The sequence below is a fragment of the Etheostoma spectabile genome, chromosome 23 (assembly GCF_008692095.1).
Source record: "Etheostoma spectabile isolate EspeVRDwgs_2016 chromosome 23, UIUC_Espe_1.0, whole genome shotgun sequence".
Taxonomy (NCBI): Eukaryota; Metazoa; Chordata; class Actinopteri; order Perciformes; family Percidae; genus Etheostoma; species Etheostoma spectabile.
This window is the reverse complement of record NC_045755.1, coordinates 3,684,106-3,698,560: the sequence shown is the minus strand read 5'-3', so window position 1 is coordinate 3,698,560 and position 14,455 is coordinate 3,684,106. Positions and strand designations below refer to the sequence as shown.

At 41.3% G+C, this 14,455-nt stretch overlaps 2 protein-coding genes and 1 long non-coding RNA gene across 3 annotated transcripts in view; all 3 read right to left on the bottom strand.

Moving 5' to 3' along the window:
* The window catches only part of mcm10 (minichromosome maintenance 10 replication initiation factor), a 12,513-nt gene extending 7,105 nt beyond the window's left edge, over positions 1-5,408 (bottom strand). The window contains exons 1-8 of the mRNA XM_032504723.1: positions 5,177-5,408; positions 3,440-3,491; positions 3,067-3,348; positions 2,284-2,502; positions 1,940-2,105; positions 1,679-1,858; positions 1,430-1,595; positions 574-741 (exon numbers count right to left, since the gene is read on the bottom strand). Of these exons, the coding sequence (XP_032360614.1) occupies positions 574-741; positions 1,430-1,595; positions 1,679-1,858; positions 1,940-2,105; positions 2,284-2,502; positions 3,067-3,348; positions 3,440-3,446 (1,188 nt within the window). The 5' untranslated portion in view covers positions 3,447-3,491; positions 5,177-5,408. The remainder of the gene's footprint in view (positions 1-573; positions 742-1,429; positions 1,596-1,678; positions 1,859-1,939; positions 2,106-2,283; positions 2,503-3,066; positions 3,349-3,439; positions 3,492-5,176) is intronic.
* Positions 1-14,455, bottom strand: part of LOC116672827 (uncharacterized) — a 174,131-nt gene that overhangs the window by 16,672 nt on the left and 143,004 nt on the right. The window lies entirely within an intron of this gene.
* Positions 5,909-14,455, bottom strand: part of optn (optineurin) — a 13,163-nt gene continuing 4,616 nt past the window's right edge. The window contains exons 5-13 of the mRNA XM_032504670.1: positions 13,566-13,750; positions 12,853-12,943; positions 12,464-12,579; positions 9,810-9,959; positions 9,299-9,383; positions 9,003-9,161; positions 8,742-8,884; positions 7,769-7,848; positions 5,909-6,788 (exon numbers count right to left, since the gene is read on the bottom strand). Coding sequence (XP_032360561.1) covers positions 6,676-6,788; positions 7,769-7,848; positions 8,742-8,884; positions 9,003-9,161; positions 9,299-9,383; positions 9,810-9,959; positions 12,464-12,579; positions 12,853-12,943; positions 13,566-13,750 — 1,122 coding nt within the window. The 3' untranslated portion in view covers positions 5,909-6,675. The remainder of the gene's footprint in view (positions 6,789-7,768; positions 7,849-8,741; positions 8,885-9,002; positions 9,162-9,298; positions 9,384-9,809; positions 9,960-12,463; positions 12,580-12,852; positions 12,944-13,565; positions 13,751-14,455) is intronic.

Sequence of the window (14,455 nt, the reverse complement as noted above, 5' to 3'; positions counted from 1 at the left end):
TGTGTGTGTGTGTGTGTGTGTGTGTGTGTGTGTGTGTGTCACCACATTCCTCTCTTAACACCTCTTTTTTGCATGCAATGCTGACATCCTTACTGACTATTTTCAAACAAACACCACCAGCCTGTTTTCGGCTTTTATTGGCCAACGCTTTAGCTGCCAGACCAGTCAATGACAAAAAAAAAAGTCTTGAAACCAATTCAGTAAAACATAAATAAAACAAGGTTATCACTTTATTTTAGTGAAGCTTTTCAGTTTTTGAGGGCAATGAGCTAACAGTGACACGCAATTTTAGTAAAACCTATTTTTTTGTTACACGATTTAGACTTTAAATCCTTCCGCTCTATTAACATCTATGCATAGTTCATCTTTTTTGTAAAATCAGCAGTGTTCAAGAAGGTTAGGATCCACATTAAAATGTGACTTCTGATTGGTGGAAGTGACTTGAGGCTGCTGACACTGACAGCTGTAAAAAGACTGAATCAATGGGAAGGTACTGAAACCAAACACTGGTTTCTACTGTCAGAACACTCTCTGCTGTGTGTACACTGTATTCAGTTCAGACTGTCCACTCACCCCGTCATATCCTTCTTTCTGCTTCATGGGGTTTGGGTTGAGGAGTCCTATGACGGTGCCCGGCTCCGTCTTCCAGTGCTCTTTGTGAACTTCGCCGAACAGGAGCAGGGACACAAACACTTCCAAGTTATGGAGGTCGTTCAGTTTCCAGATGCTGAAGGTTTTGCCCTGAGGAAAGGAAGCACTCCATCAAATGTTCTGTCATCTGTTACTGAATTGCATTGGCTACAAGTCATTCTACCTATGATATACTGCCTCTATTCTTGAATAGATGTGTCTGTATGGAACAGAACTTTGGCCGCTTTCACACCTCTAGTTCGTTGGACTCAGTGCAATTCAGGGGTGAAGTTGCAACATTGTTGTATTTTTTCATTTGGTTTGGTTTCCCATAGGACACACCAAACACTGTAAAAAATGTCACACGATCAAAACAGTCCCTAGGACAGAATATCTGAAATTCTGCAACACAGATTTCTCAGAAATAATGGAGCAACATCAAATTAATAACAGCTTGGGTTTTCTGGTTCTGCTTTAGTGTTTTCTAATATTTTAGAGAAAGACAAACAATGTGAGCAGCTGACAGACAGCGAGTGAAATATATATTTTATATGGTGAACTTTTACATGGTGTGGATGTTGTTATATCCTTGCTTCACAAACGTTACTAGAAATAGCAAAATAGCAAAACTCCAGAGCTTCAAAAAACATTCAGTATTATTGTTAAGTATGCTAAAAAAGCCCTTAACTCACAACAACTTTGGAGATGTGTGTGTGATTTGTAACCATTTACATATTGCAGTTTTGAGCCAAACACAGAGGGTTACTACCATAGATAGGAGGCTTGAGCATAGACCTACACTGCTGCTGCTTTGTTGTGTGACTTTGTTGACCAGCACAGCAAAGGTCACCCAGTCGCTATCCTCCAGCTTCTCCCGAGCCAAGCGCTCCGGTACCTGGGATAGACGGATAAGACGGCGGTCAGCCATCTTGCGGTCCATCTCGCTGGAGGAAACACGCGGCTTTCTGAATTGGAAAAGAGCCCAGCATGAGACTTTTTTCACTTCAGATTTTTTAGAAATGTGTTCTCATCACTTCAGTGTCCTCACCTGAGCCGCAGTCCTGAGTATTTCTCAACCCCCACATCCTTAGGAAGGGGAGGAAGAGAAGAAGGCTTGGGCTGTCCTGCTGATGCAGCCGATTTGCTCTGAGAGGCTGGAGGTGAGCGCACAGGATTGAAAACCTGACTGGTGCTCTCTACTGGCTGGAAGGAGCTGCCAATCTTTATTCATCATTTCATTCATACATTAATATACCTTGACTATATCCAATGACAAAAAGCTTTCAGTAATTCTGGTTTATCTAAATGCTTTGCGTAAGGATAGGTTTTACCTGATGATGTGCTTGGTTTGGGATGGTGAGCTAGCCTGGGTTTACGTTTGAAGGAGTCAGCATTGTTCAGCTGATCAAAAAAGTCTGAGGACTCCTGGAGCTTGAGACCTCCTCCTCTGACTGGAGCAGGTGAAGATGTTGTTGCTGTCAAAAGACAAGGAGAAAACAGAAACAGATTGACTTTTGTTGCCACTGCAGTTATGTGCATTTGTTTGGGTCTTTATCAATATATTCTGTACTTCATGTGTAAAATCAAATAACAAAAGTGGCCATTGCACTGAATGTGTCAACCAGTGTGGCTGGTGAACAACTAAATGTTCACCTGACTGTGCCTTGGTGTTTGGTGTGTTAGAGGCTGCTTTGGACTGGCCCAGTTTGGCGGTCGGCTGTTGAGTGGGTGTCGGTTTGGGAGTCATTGGTTTGGGACGAGCCGTGCTCCCTGCAGCCGTGACCGGAGTGGAAGATGAGGTGGAAACCTTCTGGCTTGCTTCCAGCTGCTGCTGCAACCGCTGCATCTGCTCCTGCATGCGCCTCAGCTCGTCTAAGAAAGGAAGACATAACGCTGGTAAACAGGAACATTACATTGTACATCAACTAAAAGCAAATTATGGCGGATTTATGGTTGATTGTAGAATGTACGCAGAGCCTACGTAAGTGGCCTGAGGTTTATACTTGTGGGCTGGTGTCTGGGTCGTTCTGGCATTTCTCTTTGAGAGAATAGCAGGGCCGGCATGTGTGTATGCTGGGGAGTGTGTAATAGAGCAAGCGTGAGAGTGACGGGGATTAGCTTTGGAGCGAGGACCAACTATAGAGGTATAGAGGGAGAAACAAAGTGTCTCCCCTGTGCATTCTAACCTGATGTTGTGTTGTTTACAGAGGAGAGAACCTAGAACCTAGAAATGGGCAACAGAGAATGCAACGTTACCAAGCCACGGCCAAATGGACCAATCAGTTGTTGTGGTTTGAATCTGCACGATGTGTAGCTACATTTTTTAGGAGGTGCACATCAGACTACGGCGTTGGATCTGAATCTACACGTACCTGCACCTTAGATTCAACGCAGGACCATAAATTGGACAAGAGGAGAGACTTTAGGGGCACAAACCTTGTAAATCCTCCTTGGACCTGTCCAGGCTCTCACAGGTTCCTCCACAACTTTCTTTTCTTTTAGTGTCTTCCTCTTCAGTTTCAATGTCTGCCACATCTCCAAAGAGATCCGACACATCTCGCCCCTCCTCCTCGACACCCTCTTTGTACTCTTCTTCCTCATCATTGTCGGCGTCAAACAGGCCGTCCAAGTCGTCTGCCTGCTCCTGACCGCCCTGTTCTTCTCCGACTCCCTCGCTCTCAGCCAGCAGCGCGGTCAGAATGTCAAGATCATCCTCACCTGGACAGAGACGACATAAACTGACTTATGTTGTAATCTATTCATAAAATTGTCCTTTAATGTGTTTTAAATCCATTGATGCTGTACTTACTTTCCATTTTAGAGACGTGAATATTGGTGCTGATTTTAGATGAACTGGTGACCTACGAGAAGGCAGACACTGATATTATTGTGTGGAGTGAAGGATAGACTAATTTGGCAGCTCTTAAAATAACATTGTTTAGAGACCTAAGAAAATAAGACTGGATCTGTATGCCTGGCCTCAGTGGCCTTCTTTCTTTCTTTCTAGAGAATAATAATAGGAAATATGATTTAAATGTGTCACTGTGCGTTGTTTACTGTGTTTTCTTGGGTCAGCTTAGTATCAATTGTAGCATATCTGTCCTCTCTTATCAGCTGCAACAATGACAACATTTCCCTATTTATTCCCATTTTGCATAATGTTGTTAAACAGTACTGCGTAATGACTGTTTATCAGTACAACATTTAGTTGCAGTTTCTGTGCATTTTTGTGTCATGTTTAACGCACATGCTACTGTATATACATCCCAATGCTCTGATGCAAGTCAGAATGTGGATAGGTGTTTTCCTTTGACCCTTAAGTAATTCAAATGTTGTTTACATGGGCAAATATTTCATTCAACCAGTGTCACACTACATTAAACTGTACAAAATAGTATAACACTATAATGTATTTGTACATAGGTAAAGTCCTGTCTTGAGAATACTTTATTTTGATAATTAAAAATGACTTGCACTAAAAGTTGGCTGTGTATCCACACCGGTAAGGTATTTTCGTGTAAACACAGCACACATAGTGGCATACATCATGTAATGGAAAGTAATGTCACATTGTGGAAGCACCATGACCAATGTGTATTAGAGCCTGACCGATATTTCGGCGGACCGATATACAAAGTAATAATTTTAATTTAAATATTCATTCATCAGAATCTTTTCTAATGAAGTAATAAGTGATTCTGATAAATGAATATTTAAAAAATAAAAACGTACTGTCAACCATGTGAGCTCAACCATGAGTGGTGGCGTTGTATAGTTTGTCCACCAGAGGACGCTCTACAACGTCCCTGTTGGCAACACTGATTATTTTTTTGTTATTGTGTTTTTGTTCAAAGGACTTTAAGTTTCATATCTTAAGTTTGTATTTTTATACATTTCATTCATCAGAACTTTAATATACTTTGATGTTCCTCTGTTCTGTTTATTACAAATTATTGTTATATTATTTTTAGTAAGAACTCATAAATAACTACAAATAACTAATGTTAGGGAAATCTGTGTTTGTTTTGTAACGCGTTTCTGGATTTTTTTTAAAATACATATCGGCCGATATATTGTCATATCGGATTTTTTATAATATTGTATCAATATCGGCCTTAAAAAGCCTTCATCGGTTGGGTTCTAATGTGTATACAGTATGTATCACACAAAACTGCCGTCCAAACATCTGGCCAGTGCACCAAAACGTTGTGCAGGCAAAACACAGGCTGACTATAGTGGAAAGGAACTTCGATTTGAAAAAGATGAGTGAATTATTGAAATTCAGGTTCAGCCTCTAAATCCGGAGAGGCTTTTATATAGCTTTGTTATCTGGCCTGCTTCACCGGAACCCTTTAAACTGACAGACAGTTCGACATTGCAAGTTAAACTAGCTACACGTCAACATTTGGGGGTATGAATTTCGCTTTTTCTTCTTCTGCGAATATCAAAATGAAAAGCAAATGAAAGGTTAGCTTTCAAATAAACTGTCCATGTATTTGCATGTTTAACGTTACTCAAAGATAATAGATAATAATAGCCAACTTACCTCTGGTTCTAGAGCTAACGTAACAGCTTTGTGTCCTTTGCTAACTCTAAACTGCAACTTTGACGGACTTTTCAACTACTTCCAACCTTTCAATGTGTTGTTTGTTCCCCAATAATTAGCACTAGGCATAGTTATGTACAAGCCAGGGGTTTTATTTGATTAAAATCGAGATATTAATCTTGTAGTCCTAACTACCTGCACTCAGAGCGAGGGGAGAAAATCTAAACTGGCGCTAAACGAAGGACCCTGCTGTGTTGTTAAAGTTCTGGTAGCTGCCCAACGATCTGCCTAACTGAAATGAAAATTCTATGTTGTAGAATGGCGTTGAATGATTGAAGTAATTCAAAGTAAATACGACTGTGAGATACAAATACTATCGAACACACATTTCTGTTGATATTGATTGTGATGCAATGGGTTGAGGGGTCATGTAGCAGTCATAGTTTTGATTTCATTGTATGTCATCCTTATACTTTAATACTACCACTAGGAGTTGCCAAAGTCTCCCACCACAACACCATATTCTAAGCAGACATTTCCAAAACAAGACTTCAAGACCTGTGATTTTCGCTAATGAACACTAACTGTAAAACTAAGCTATTTTGGTAATGTTGACACAAGAGATTATTTAAGGAAGAAGGATATCATTCTAACTCAACTGTTTTTCAAATACTTTGTTAGAGAAATAATCTTCCAGTTTTTTTTATGTCACAATATGAATAAAAGCAGACAGAAATTTGCAATCATTTTATTTTCATTCACAGAATTACAACATGAACTCAGAAGTCATTTATAATCTGCAGATTACAGAATGAGCAGGGTGTTGGAGCGTCCTGCACATAGAATTACAAAGGCTGTCGTATACAGGGATCGGTTGATTTACAAGTTAAATATCTTACATTCTAATTACCAAGTATCATCTGCATCACAGTCAAAATAAAAAATGTATCTTCATATTAAAGTGCCTACATGGTGCATGCTCCTTTTACCCCCCCGACACCAAGAACCCAGTCATTAGCCAAAATATACTTTTCAATCAAGAAATACAAAAGGAGTTTCTAGGGGAAACCCAAAAAAATAAAAACAGCCTTCAGCAACCAAATACTTGGTAAACAAATGCTACTTATGAATGCTGCACTTATTTAATGTGCACATGACAGGCTTTTAATATTCCAGACAAGTTTTTCCTTGAAGAATTTAAGCTTCAGTTTACAAGTCTTTTCCAAAAATGTTACGTTATATCCAAAATATGTACAAGCAATTCTCAAATCTAACAAACTACTAGATGACCAATTATTTTCAAAAGAACCCTCAATACAGCTTTAAATTTCTCCATTAAAATCCTTTTAAAGCAAAATGTTCCCATCCGAGAATAAATGTAACTGGGTTTATCGTGGAACAATAATGAGCTGTCTCAGGTAAAGATTAAAGCAGAGGAAGACTCAGATTAAGGTGCTAGCGTAGTGGTTGTTGTCATGGATGCTTGTAATGATGGAGGTCTAGTTGATGCAGTCCATGATGTGGATCTGCAGGGAGTCCAGGTCCGGCAGGATCTCATTGCACTTGGGACAGGCATGTTCGGGAATGTTCCCCTGATGCTGCCAGTCGGTACCTGAGAGTCAGAGACACTGATCACAACCCGAACATGCTGGACAGATGTTCCAGAAACCCTGACGCGAGCGGTCAGTCACTGTGTGGTATGTTGCAACAAGTTCCACCAATCACGTTTTAGGTGTTATACATTCAATATGGTAAAATGAATGGTCGCACATTTGGGGAAATACACTTATTCTCTTTCTTTTAAAATGTTAGAATGTTTATTGATTCCCGAGTGGGGAAATTACAATTTACACTCCGTTTTGTTAGTACTCTGATTACTGATATACACACATGCTCCTATTTATGCACTAATAGAGAGATGTCAGAGCTAGTGGGCTGCCAGTGCTGGACCAACGCCCTGAGTGATTGGGGTGTGCTCAAGAGCACCTTGGCCCAGGAGGTGAACTAGCTTCTCTCCAGCTACCAGTCCACACTCAGTACTTTGGCCTGTACGGGAACCTGCAACCCTCCGTTTCCCAACCCAAGTCCCTACAGACTGAGATACTGCCACCCCATAGCCTCGACTTGTGGAAAGTTAGAAGAGAAGGTTGATACCATTCTTGCTAAATATGAAAACAGAGCCAGCAGCCGGTTACCTTAGCTTAACATAGTGTAAAGACTGGATCAGAGCAAAATAGTTAGCCTGGCTCTGTCGAAACAAGAAACTAATAGTAACCATAGTAACTATACTAGCGTGTTATATCATGCTTGTTCAATCCATACAAAAACGGTGTGGCTAGAAATACATATTTTTTAGGCGGGTCAGTGTCTCCCTCGAGTTTTGTCGTCCTGACTTGCCCAGTGTAGAACCCTTGGCTGCATCCTCCACAGTAACAAGAAGACTCCAGGAAGTCCCCGCCCAATCCAAGAAATAATTCCAGCTCGGTGTTTTGCCCTGCTTCACGTCAAGACTAAGCTAACTGTCTCCTTGCTCTTCCTGAAAGGAAGCATGCCTGGAAGGCTACGCACAGGACATAAAAAACCCATGTGTACCTCTTCCAATCAGACTAGCGCCAGCTCCTGCATTTCCTCCCGGTGGGACATGTCTCCTCTGCATCTCGTTCAGCGACCGCCTGAGGAGAAACAAGAAAAAGAGACGTCTCAGACCGTCTCGCTTCCAAACTAATTCTGGTGCAGTTCATTTATAGTATTCATTTGTGTCAACGTAGAGGAATTTAGCGTGAACTCAAAAGCTAAACTACTATTATATCTAATTTGCTGTTCGTGAACTGTCAAGAAAGCGATCTTGTATAAGCAAATTACATGCATGTATATAGTGGCACATATACATATATGTATTTTACATACATGTATTTTACATACATGTATCAGTGGCACATGTACAATGTATACATTTCTAAAATATTATTTGGTAATTGTGGTAACACGCATGCAGTACAGGTTTCTCTACAGGGGTTCATGTGCCCCTGATGATGCAGGATGACATCCCCAACACTGTCCAATAAATGACTGACTAGTCAGGCCTTCAACTTCATGTCCACAGCTTGGTTACAGAGTGAAAATGAACCATATAAGTACTAAAAGGAAACAATTATAAGTATAAATCACAAGTTCACAATACTATATTATTTGGTTCCTTTGTACAACATTACGAATTTTTGATTTCATTCTGGGGCCCGTGATCACTATGAGATAATGCCCATTTAACAGTTTTATATCAACTCACAAAAAGCACCTAAAATATGATTTGACAATTTATAACTAAACTCTTCCAGACATGTAAAAAACAAAAAAAAATTGAATAGAAATTAATATAAAGTGGGTCTTTCAAAAATAATAGGCACATCAAAAAGTTGTGTCAATATTTTCACTTTGCATCGATGATATTGCATCGTTAATCATAAAATCGATATTGTTACGCACTTAGGAACAATGTACTGCATCTTTTTTAATGAACTAAGCTAGATGTGTAAAAGCAAACTTGGTTTTGTGTTGGATTCTATACCTGCCCAGTGATTCCATCTCCTCCTGCAGGTGGTTGTTTTGCTTCTTGACGTACTCCAGCTGAGCAGCAAGACGCTCCCTCTCTTCGTGGAGTTTCTCCCTCGCTGCTCGCTCTGCGTAGAAGTCTGAGGAGTAGACCTCTGCCTGCACACAGAGTACAAAAAAGCACAAAACTGAAGGGAGCCATGTTGGTTATGTGGACTTTTGATACTTAGGATCCAATGCTAGGGTTAACTAAACAACATTTTTTACAGCCATTGACCTGAGCCTGGAACACAGATATGGTCTGCAGCTCCTCCTCCTTCTTGTAGATCTCCTGCTTCATCTGATCGATTTGGTTCTGTTTAGCTGCCAGGGCCTCTTCAGCGGCAGTCAGCCGCTCCTGTAGCTGCTCCACCACCTCCTTCTGCACCAGCTGAGACTGCACAATCAGAGGGCAAAGGTCAAACCCGTCCAGCTCTCATTTCTAATTGTTTATTCTTTTAACTGCATAGGTTTGGTGGAAATAAGATAAAAGTACATTGCGAAAAGGGTCCTCATTATCCAATATGAACTAACCTCTCTCTTCTTCTTCTCCTCTTTGAGTTCATTGTAGTCTTCGAACAGCTTGGTGTAGGCGTCCTTCAGCTGGGCCAGGTTGTTCCTGTGAGGAGAGAAAGAAAGGGGGTTACCAGTAGTCTCGCATTGCCAGACCTCCCTCCGCAGCTCTGTGGTGATTTACAGAATAGGAAAAAAACATGTTTTGGTTTCTTGGCATTTCTTGAAATCAGTTACAATTGTATCACATCCGGCTGAAATGAAAGATATCTGATAGAATTTCCTAGGGGCACCTGAACAGTACAGAAGTGGAAATGTAGTGGATATAGACTAGGTTACCGATGACTCAGTTTGTGCGTGTTAAACACTATTGGGAAATAGACTGTGATGGGGACTCTGTTCCAATGCAAATCATCTCCATAAATATGTTCACTGTACAGTCAAAAAAATCTAAAAACATTTTCTTATTTTACTGGCGAGAAAAAGCAGCTCAGATCCACATGAATGCCTCTGTGTATGTGTGGCCTCTGACCTTTCCTCCCCAGCCTTCCTCTGCTCCATCTGGCCCTGAGCCTGCATGCTGTCCACCTGCAGCTTAAGCCGGTCGTTCTCCGACTGAACAGCCTGCTTCTCCACCAGCTGAGCCTTCAGAGTGACCACGTCCTGCTCCACCTCCCGATATCTAGACATGAGAAAAGGAGAATATGTACAGGTCAAGTTTAAGCCTAGGAACAGCAATTAAATGAGTATACAGTCCAGGTATACTGTAAAACACATAACGGGGGCCTTAGAACAACGAAAGCAGTCCTGCATTTTTACGCAAGGTTGTGCGGCAGTGTGGGAGTGCCCCCCCCCCGTGAAGCACTAGTAGACTTTATACTTCACAATTATTGTTTTCCATCAGATTGTTTAAAGATATTGACATTTCCAACTGTACTTGAATGCAGCTTTATTTCATGGAGAAAGAGAAAAAGAGCCAAAGGGACTGTGCTTTGGGCTGGAGCTTGTTGCAGGAAACAGACAGCTGTTACACAATCTCCACACAAACTCGTTTTTTTACCCTCATCGTGTTCTAAAACATTGTTGTGGCAGCGACAGAGGCAGTGATGTCATTGTTTACTGTCAAGTCTGATCACCGGTTACATGATTGGCCACCACAGGGTGACGTCGGTTGTAAAATTGTATTTGTCTCAACTTTTCGTAGCAGGCTGTGGCAGACTTTTTCTGGCTCCTCACTGTGGCCCCACACACTATCCGCATTCAAAACGAATGGGAAGAGAACACATTAAAGCTATAGTGTGTGGTTTCTGTCGCCCCCATGAGGAATTCTAAGTAATGACAACAGTCGCCGTGTGCGTGTTCACGGAAGGCTTGTATCACGTGGATGCACTGACAATGCGGCCCACCCCTCTTCCATGCCGTTGCTGGTAGCCAAAGATGACACAGAGGATTAAAAAGACATGATGAGACATAATGGACTCTTCAAAAAAGGTCATTATTTGCACTCAAGCTTCTAAGCGGGAATGTCACCGGACAACCCAATCTCCTGAGCCAAACTGAGAAATACAGAGAGTTGTGAGGAGATAATAGTCTTAATGAGCTTTGTAGCAACTCATTTAGCAATGGCTCAAATGTAACAAACGTTCATTAATATCAAAAAGTTACACACTAAAGCTTTAAAGACAGGTGGGAAAAACAGGGTAATCTTACTTATACCAAGGTCTAGCTTGATGTATGTAAATTTCAGTGGAAATGTACCAACTCCCACATATGGCGGGGGTTTGGAAAAAAATGTCTTATATGATTTTTTATTACACCAAAACAGAAGGTATATATTGATGGGGGAGATACAACATGTTGGAGACATTACTTTTAGGAAACGCCTGTCCATGCGAGACAAGCTGATGAGTATTTGTTTGGTATTCTGACACCCTCCGGTAAAATAACAAACACTCCACAATACAGTAGTGGATAGATATAGAACATGATTATGTATGGTATGGAGACGATAAGTTTCAAGATTGAAATCCTTTATTAATTCCACAATTGGGAAATTCACCCTGTTGCAGCAGCAAGGAATAAGAGGAAAAGTAGAAGACACATGTTAACACAAAATAATAAATAAAATTAAAGAGAATAAATATTAAAATACCTTCTCTCTTTATCTTTAGAAAAATGTTTTCATTTAACTATGGACTACGTGTGTCAAATATGTGAAGCCCTTCAGGCCAGAATTTGTTTAAATGATCAAATAAATAAGAAATGTTTTAATTTTCAAAAGACCCTGAAAAAATGACAAATTTCGTTTGAAAACTTCCTTCTGTTATTTTCTGTCAACATAATTTTTAATACAATTTAAAGTTTCATTAAAGCCCTGTCCAACCTTTGTTTCATGTAAACACTCTGCACTCTACTACTTACCTCTCCCACACTGTATTAAGTTCCTGTTGTCTTTATGTTAAAATCAAAGTAGAGGGGAGGGAGGGAGTACAACCTGATCCGACCAGGCTCCTCCCCTTAACCTGTCTCTCTTAATTATGCTGTTACAGTTTGCTGTTTCCTTTGACACACTGAGCAGCTGTCCCAGTGGTCCTGGTCCGCGCCTTGCTATGTCCTGTTGCACCCAGCTAAGCTCTGCAGGACGCTGCTACGCCCTGCTGTACTGTGCTGTACTCTGCTATACCCTGCTACGCCCTGCTATGTCTTGCCATGCTCTGCTGTATCCTTCTACGTCCTACTATGCTCTGCTGTACCCTGCTACGTCCTGCTGTGTTCTGTTGTACCCTGCTACGTCCTGCTGTGTTCTGTTGTACCCTGCTCCGTCCTGCTATGCTCAGGTTTCTCCCTAAAATAGAGTTTTCCCTTGCCACGGTTGCACTAAATGCTTGCTCTTGGGGGAATTACTGAAATTGTTTCTATAAATCAAAGAGTGTGGTCTAGACCTATTCTATCTGTAAATCGAATAACGGGAAGAGCCCCAGAAAAATAATCTTAAAAATAATAAGAAGAATGAATGGGACGATTTGCATTTTCGACGTACCGCCGGTCGACCACCTGAGTGTATGTGAATGCAGCCTTCATTGTTGAAGCACGTTATAGGTTGCCATGTTTTGTTCTTGTTGGCTCCTTCACTAAATGGATGGTGTGAGCATACTGTATATGTGTATGTATATGTGGTGGCCTAACCTGTCCTGCAGGTTTTTCTTCATGCCTTCTGCGTCATCCAGCTTGCTCTGGGCCTGCTGCAGTTCTTTAAACAGCGTTCTCATCTGACACTTCAGATTCTCCACCTCAGATTCTGCCTGAAATATATTTTAATAAGGAGAGATGAGCATTACAATGAGCAAACTGAACATTAAAAACATCAGTGGGCCATCTGCCAGTTATGGTAATTGTAAAGTCAGCGATTACCAACAGTAAACTCCAAAATAAGGTAATTGAAATGTGTGTGACTTTAACAGCAATCGGTCATCAGAATCTCATTTTGCAATGCTAGAGTTAAACTACCTGTCTGAATTATATTATTCTTTCACTACAATTCACTGCATTTAGTATAGTTCACTTTGAGTACATACCTTTTCCTCTTTCCCAGAATCCTCCTTGGTCTCTGCTTGGGTCTGTGTTGATTCCTCCACATTAGACTTCCTCGCTTCCAGCTCTATAATTCTGTTGGATGATTTGTTTCAATTAGGTTAAAAATGTCAGAAAAAACACTGTACACAAAAAAAGATTAGAAAAAAACTATGAAAACATTGTGCTTCAACAAAAAAACAAAAAACAATTTGGTCCAGTTTATAAGAAAACAGCACCAAGTACCACTGACAGCCTGTCTTGCCGTTTCCTGATGCTATAAACTGTTTCAACTGCCGTGAAGATAGCAGATCAGGGATCGTCAACAGGGGCTCTGGGACCCTTAGGGGGTCCTTAGAGTTACTGCAGGGAGGCCCCAAAGTATTGTTTTATCATAAAAAAATGTTTGAAAATATGCATAAACAGGAGACCAACATTGAGAACATGCTGCTGGCCAGTAGGTAAAATAGCCACCCACAGACATAGTTAAGCTTCAAGGACATACTGCTACATGTATGTTTCACATTAAAACATGATGTATAATATTTATGAATAATTATTATTTTAATACCTTAGTATTGTATGCACTACAAAAAGGTATGTGTATAAGCTTTAGGCAGCCCTACCTAGTTATTGTAGGCCCAGACAAATAAATACAAAAATAAATGCAGAAGATTATTTAGTGGTGAACTGCTCCTTTAAGTTGAGGCCCTCTAACCTGACAGAAGAAGCTTGCAGCTCGGCCTGCAGCTGCTCGGCGCGCTGCGTCTCGTTCCTCAGGGACTGGAGGAGCTGGCTGATAGTCAACTCCTTGCTGTCCAGCTGGGACGCCGTCATGCTCATTTCCGGACGTCTGCGGTGTTCCGAACCAGACGCATCGTTCATGCCGTCTACACCTCCATCCTGAGAAGAACAACCAGCTACATCTCAAAAGCTTGTTTTACAGCCGTGTATCACTTCATTTATCCTGGAAATCCAGAATTCTCGCCAGAGCACAATTTGAATTAGCTCAGCAAGTCACTCTGGCAATGTTTGATGATGCTCATTACCCATGCCCTTGGAGCCAAGCTGCACCAATCACATCGGTGTGTCCGATGTACTGTATAGGGTTGTGCCGATGGACCATTGTGATGGTTGACTGGCATCACAATGGAGAGCCACCATCGTGATGCCACACCCCCACCCTGTCAGACACACGCTAATCCTAGTGGACGGAAATTGACAACTGCGTTGGTCTTAAACCAGCAAAGACAAACGCCTCAGCCTTTGCGCTGTGTTGCCCCTTAAGTGGAAACTACTTCCCCCCTTACGTGGAACCTATTTGTAGTGATACAGTCTCTCTCTCTCTCCCTCAGTATAGTAGCTCGCTCTACCTGCTAGTAACATATCAGCATGCGGTAAGGCCATGCTCCGCACCTCGGGTTGGACACAGCGGTCTCAAGCGAGAGAGAAAAGGCATTAACATTAAACTCTATCACACTTTCCTTTATCCCCTCATTGGACAAACTTTGTGGATACTACTGTGTGTGTGCATCAATAAGTAAGTCTGATGATGATGTTATGTAGGATTTATGAACGTACGTTAGCAACAGGAGGCTAACTCACGAG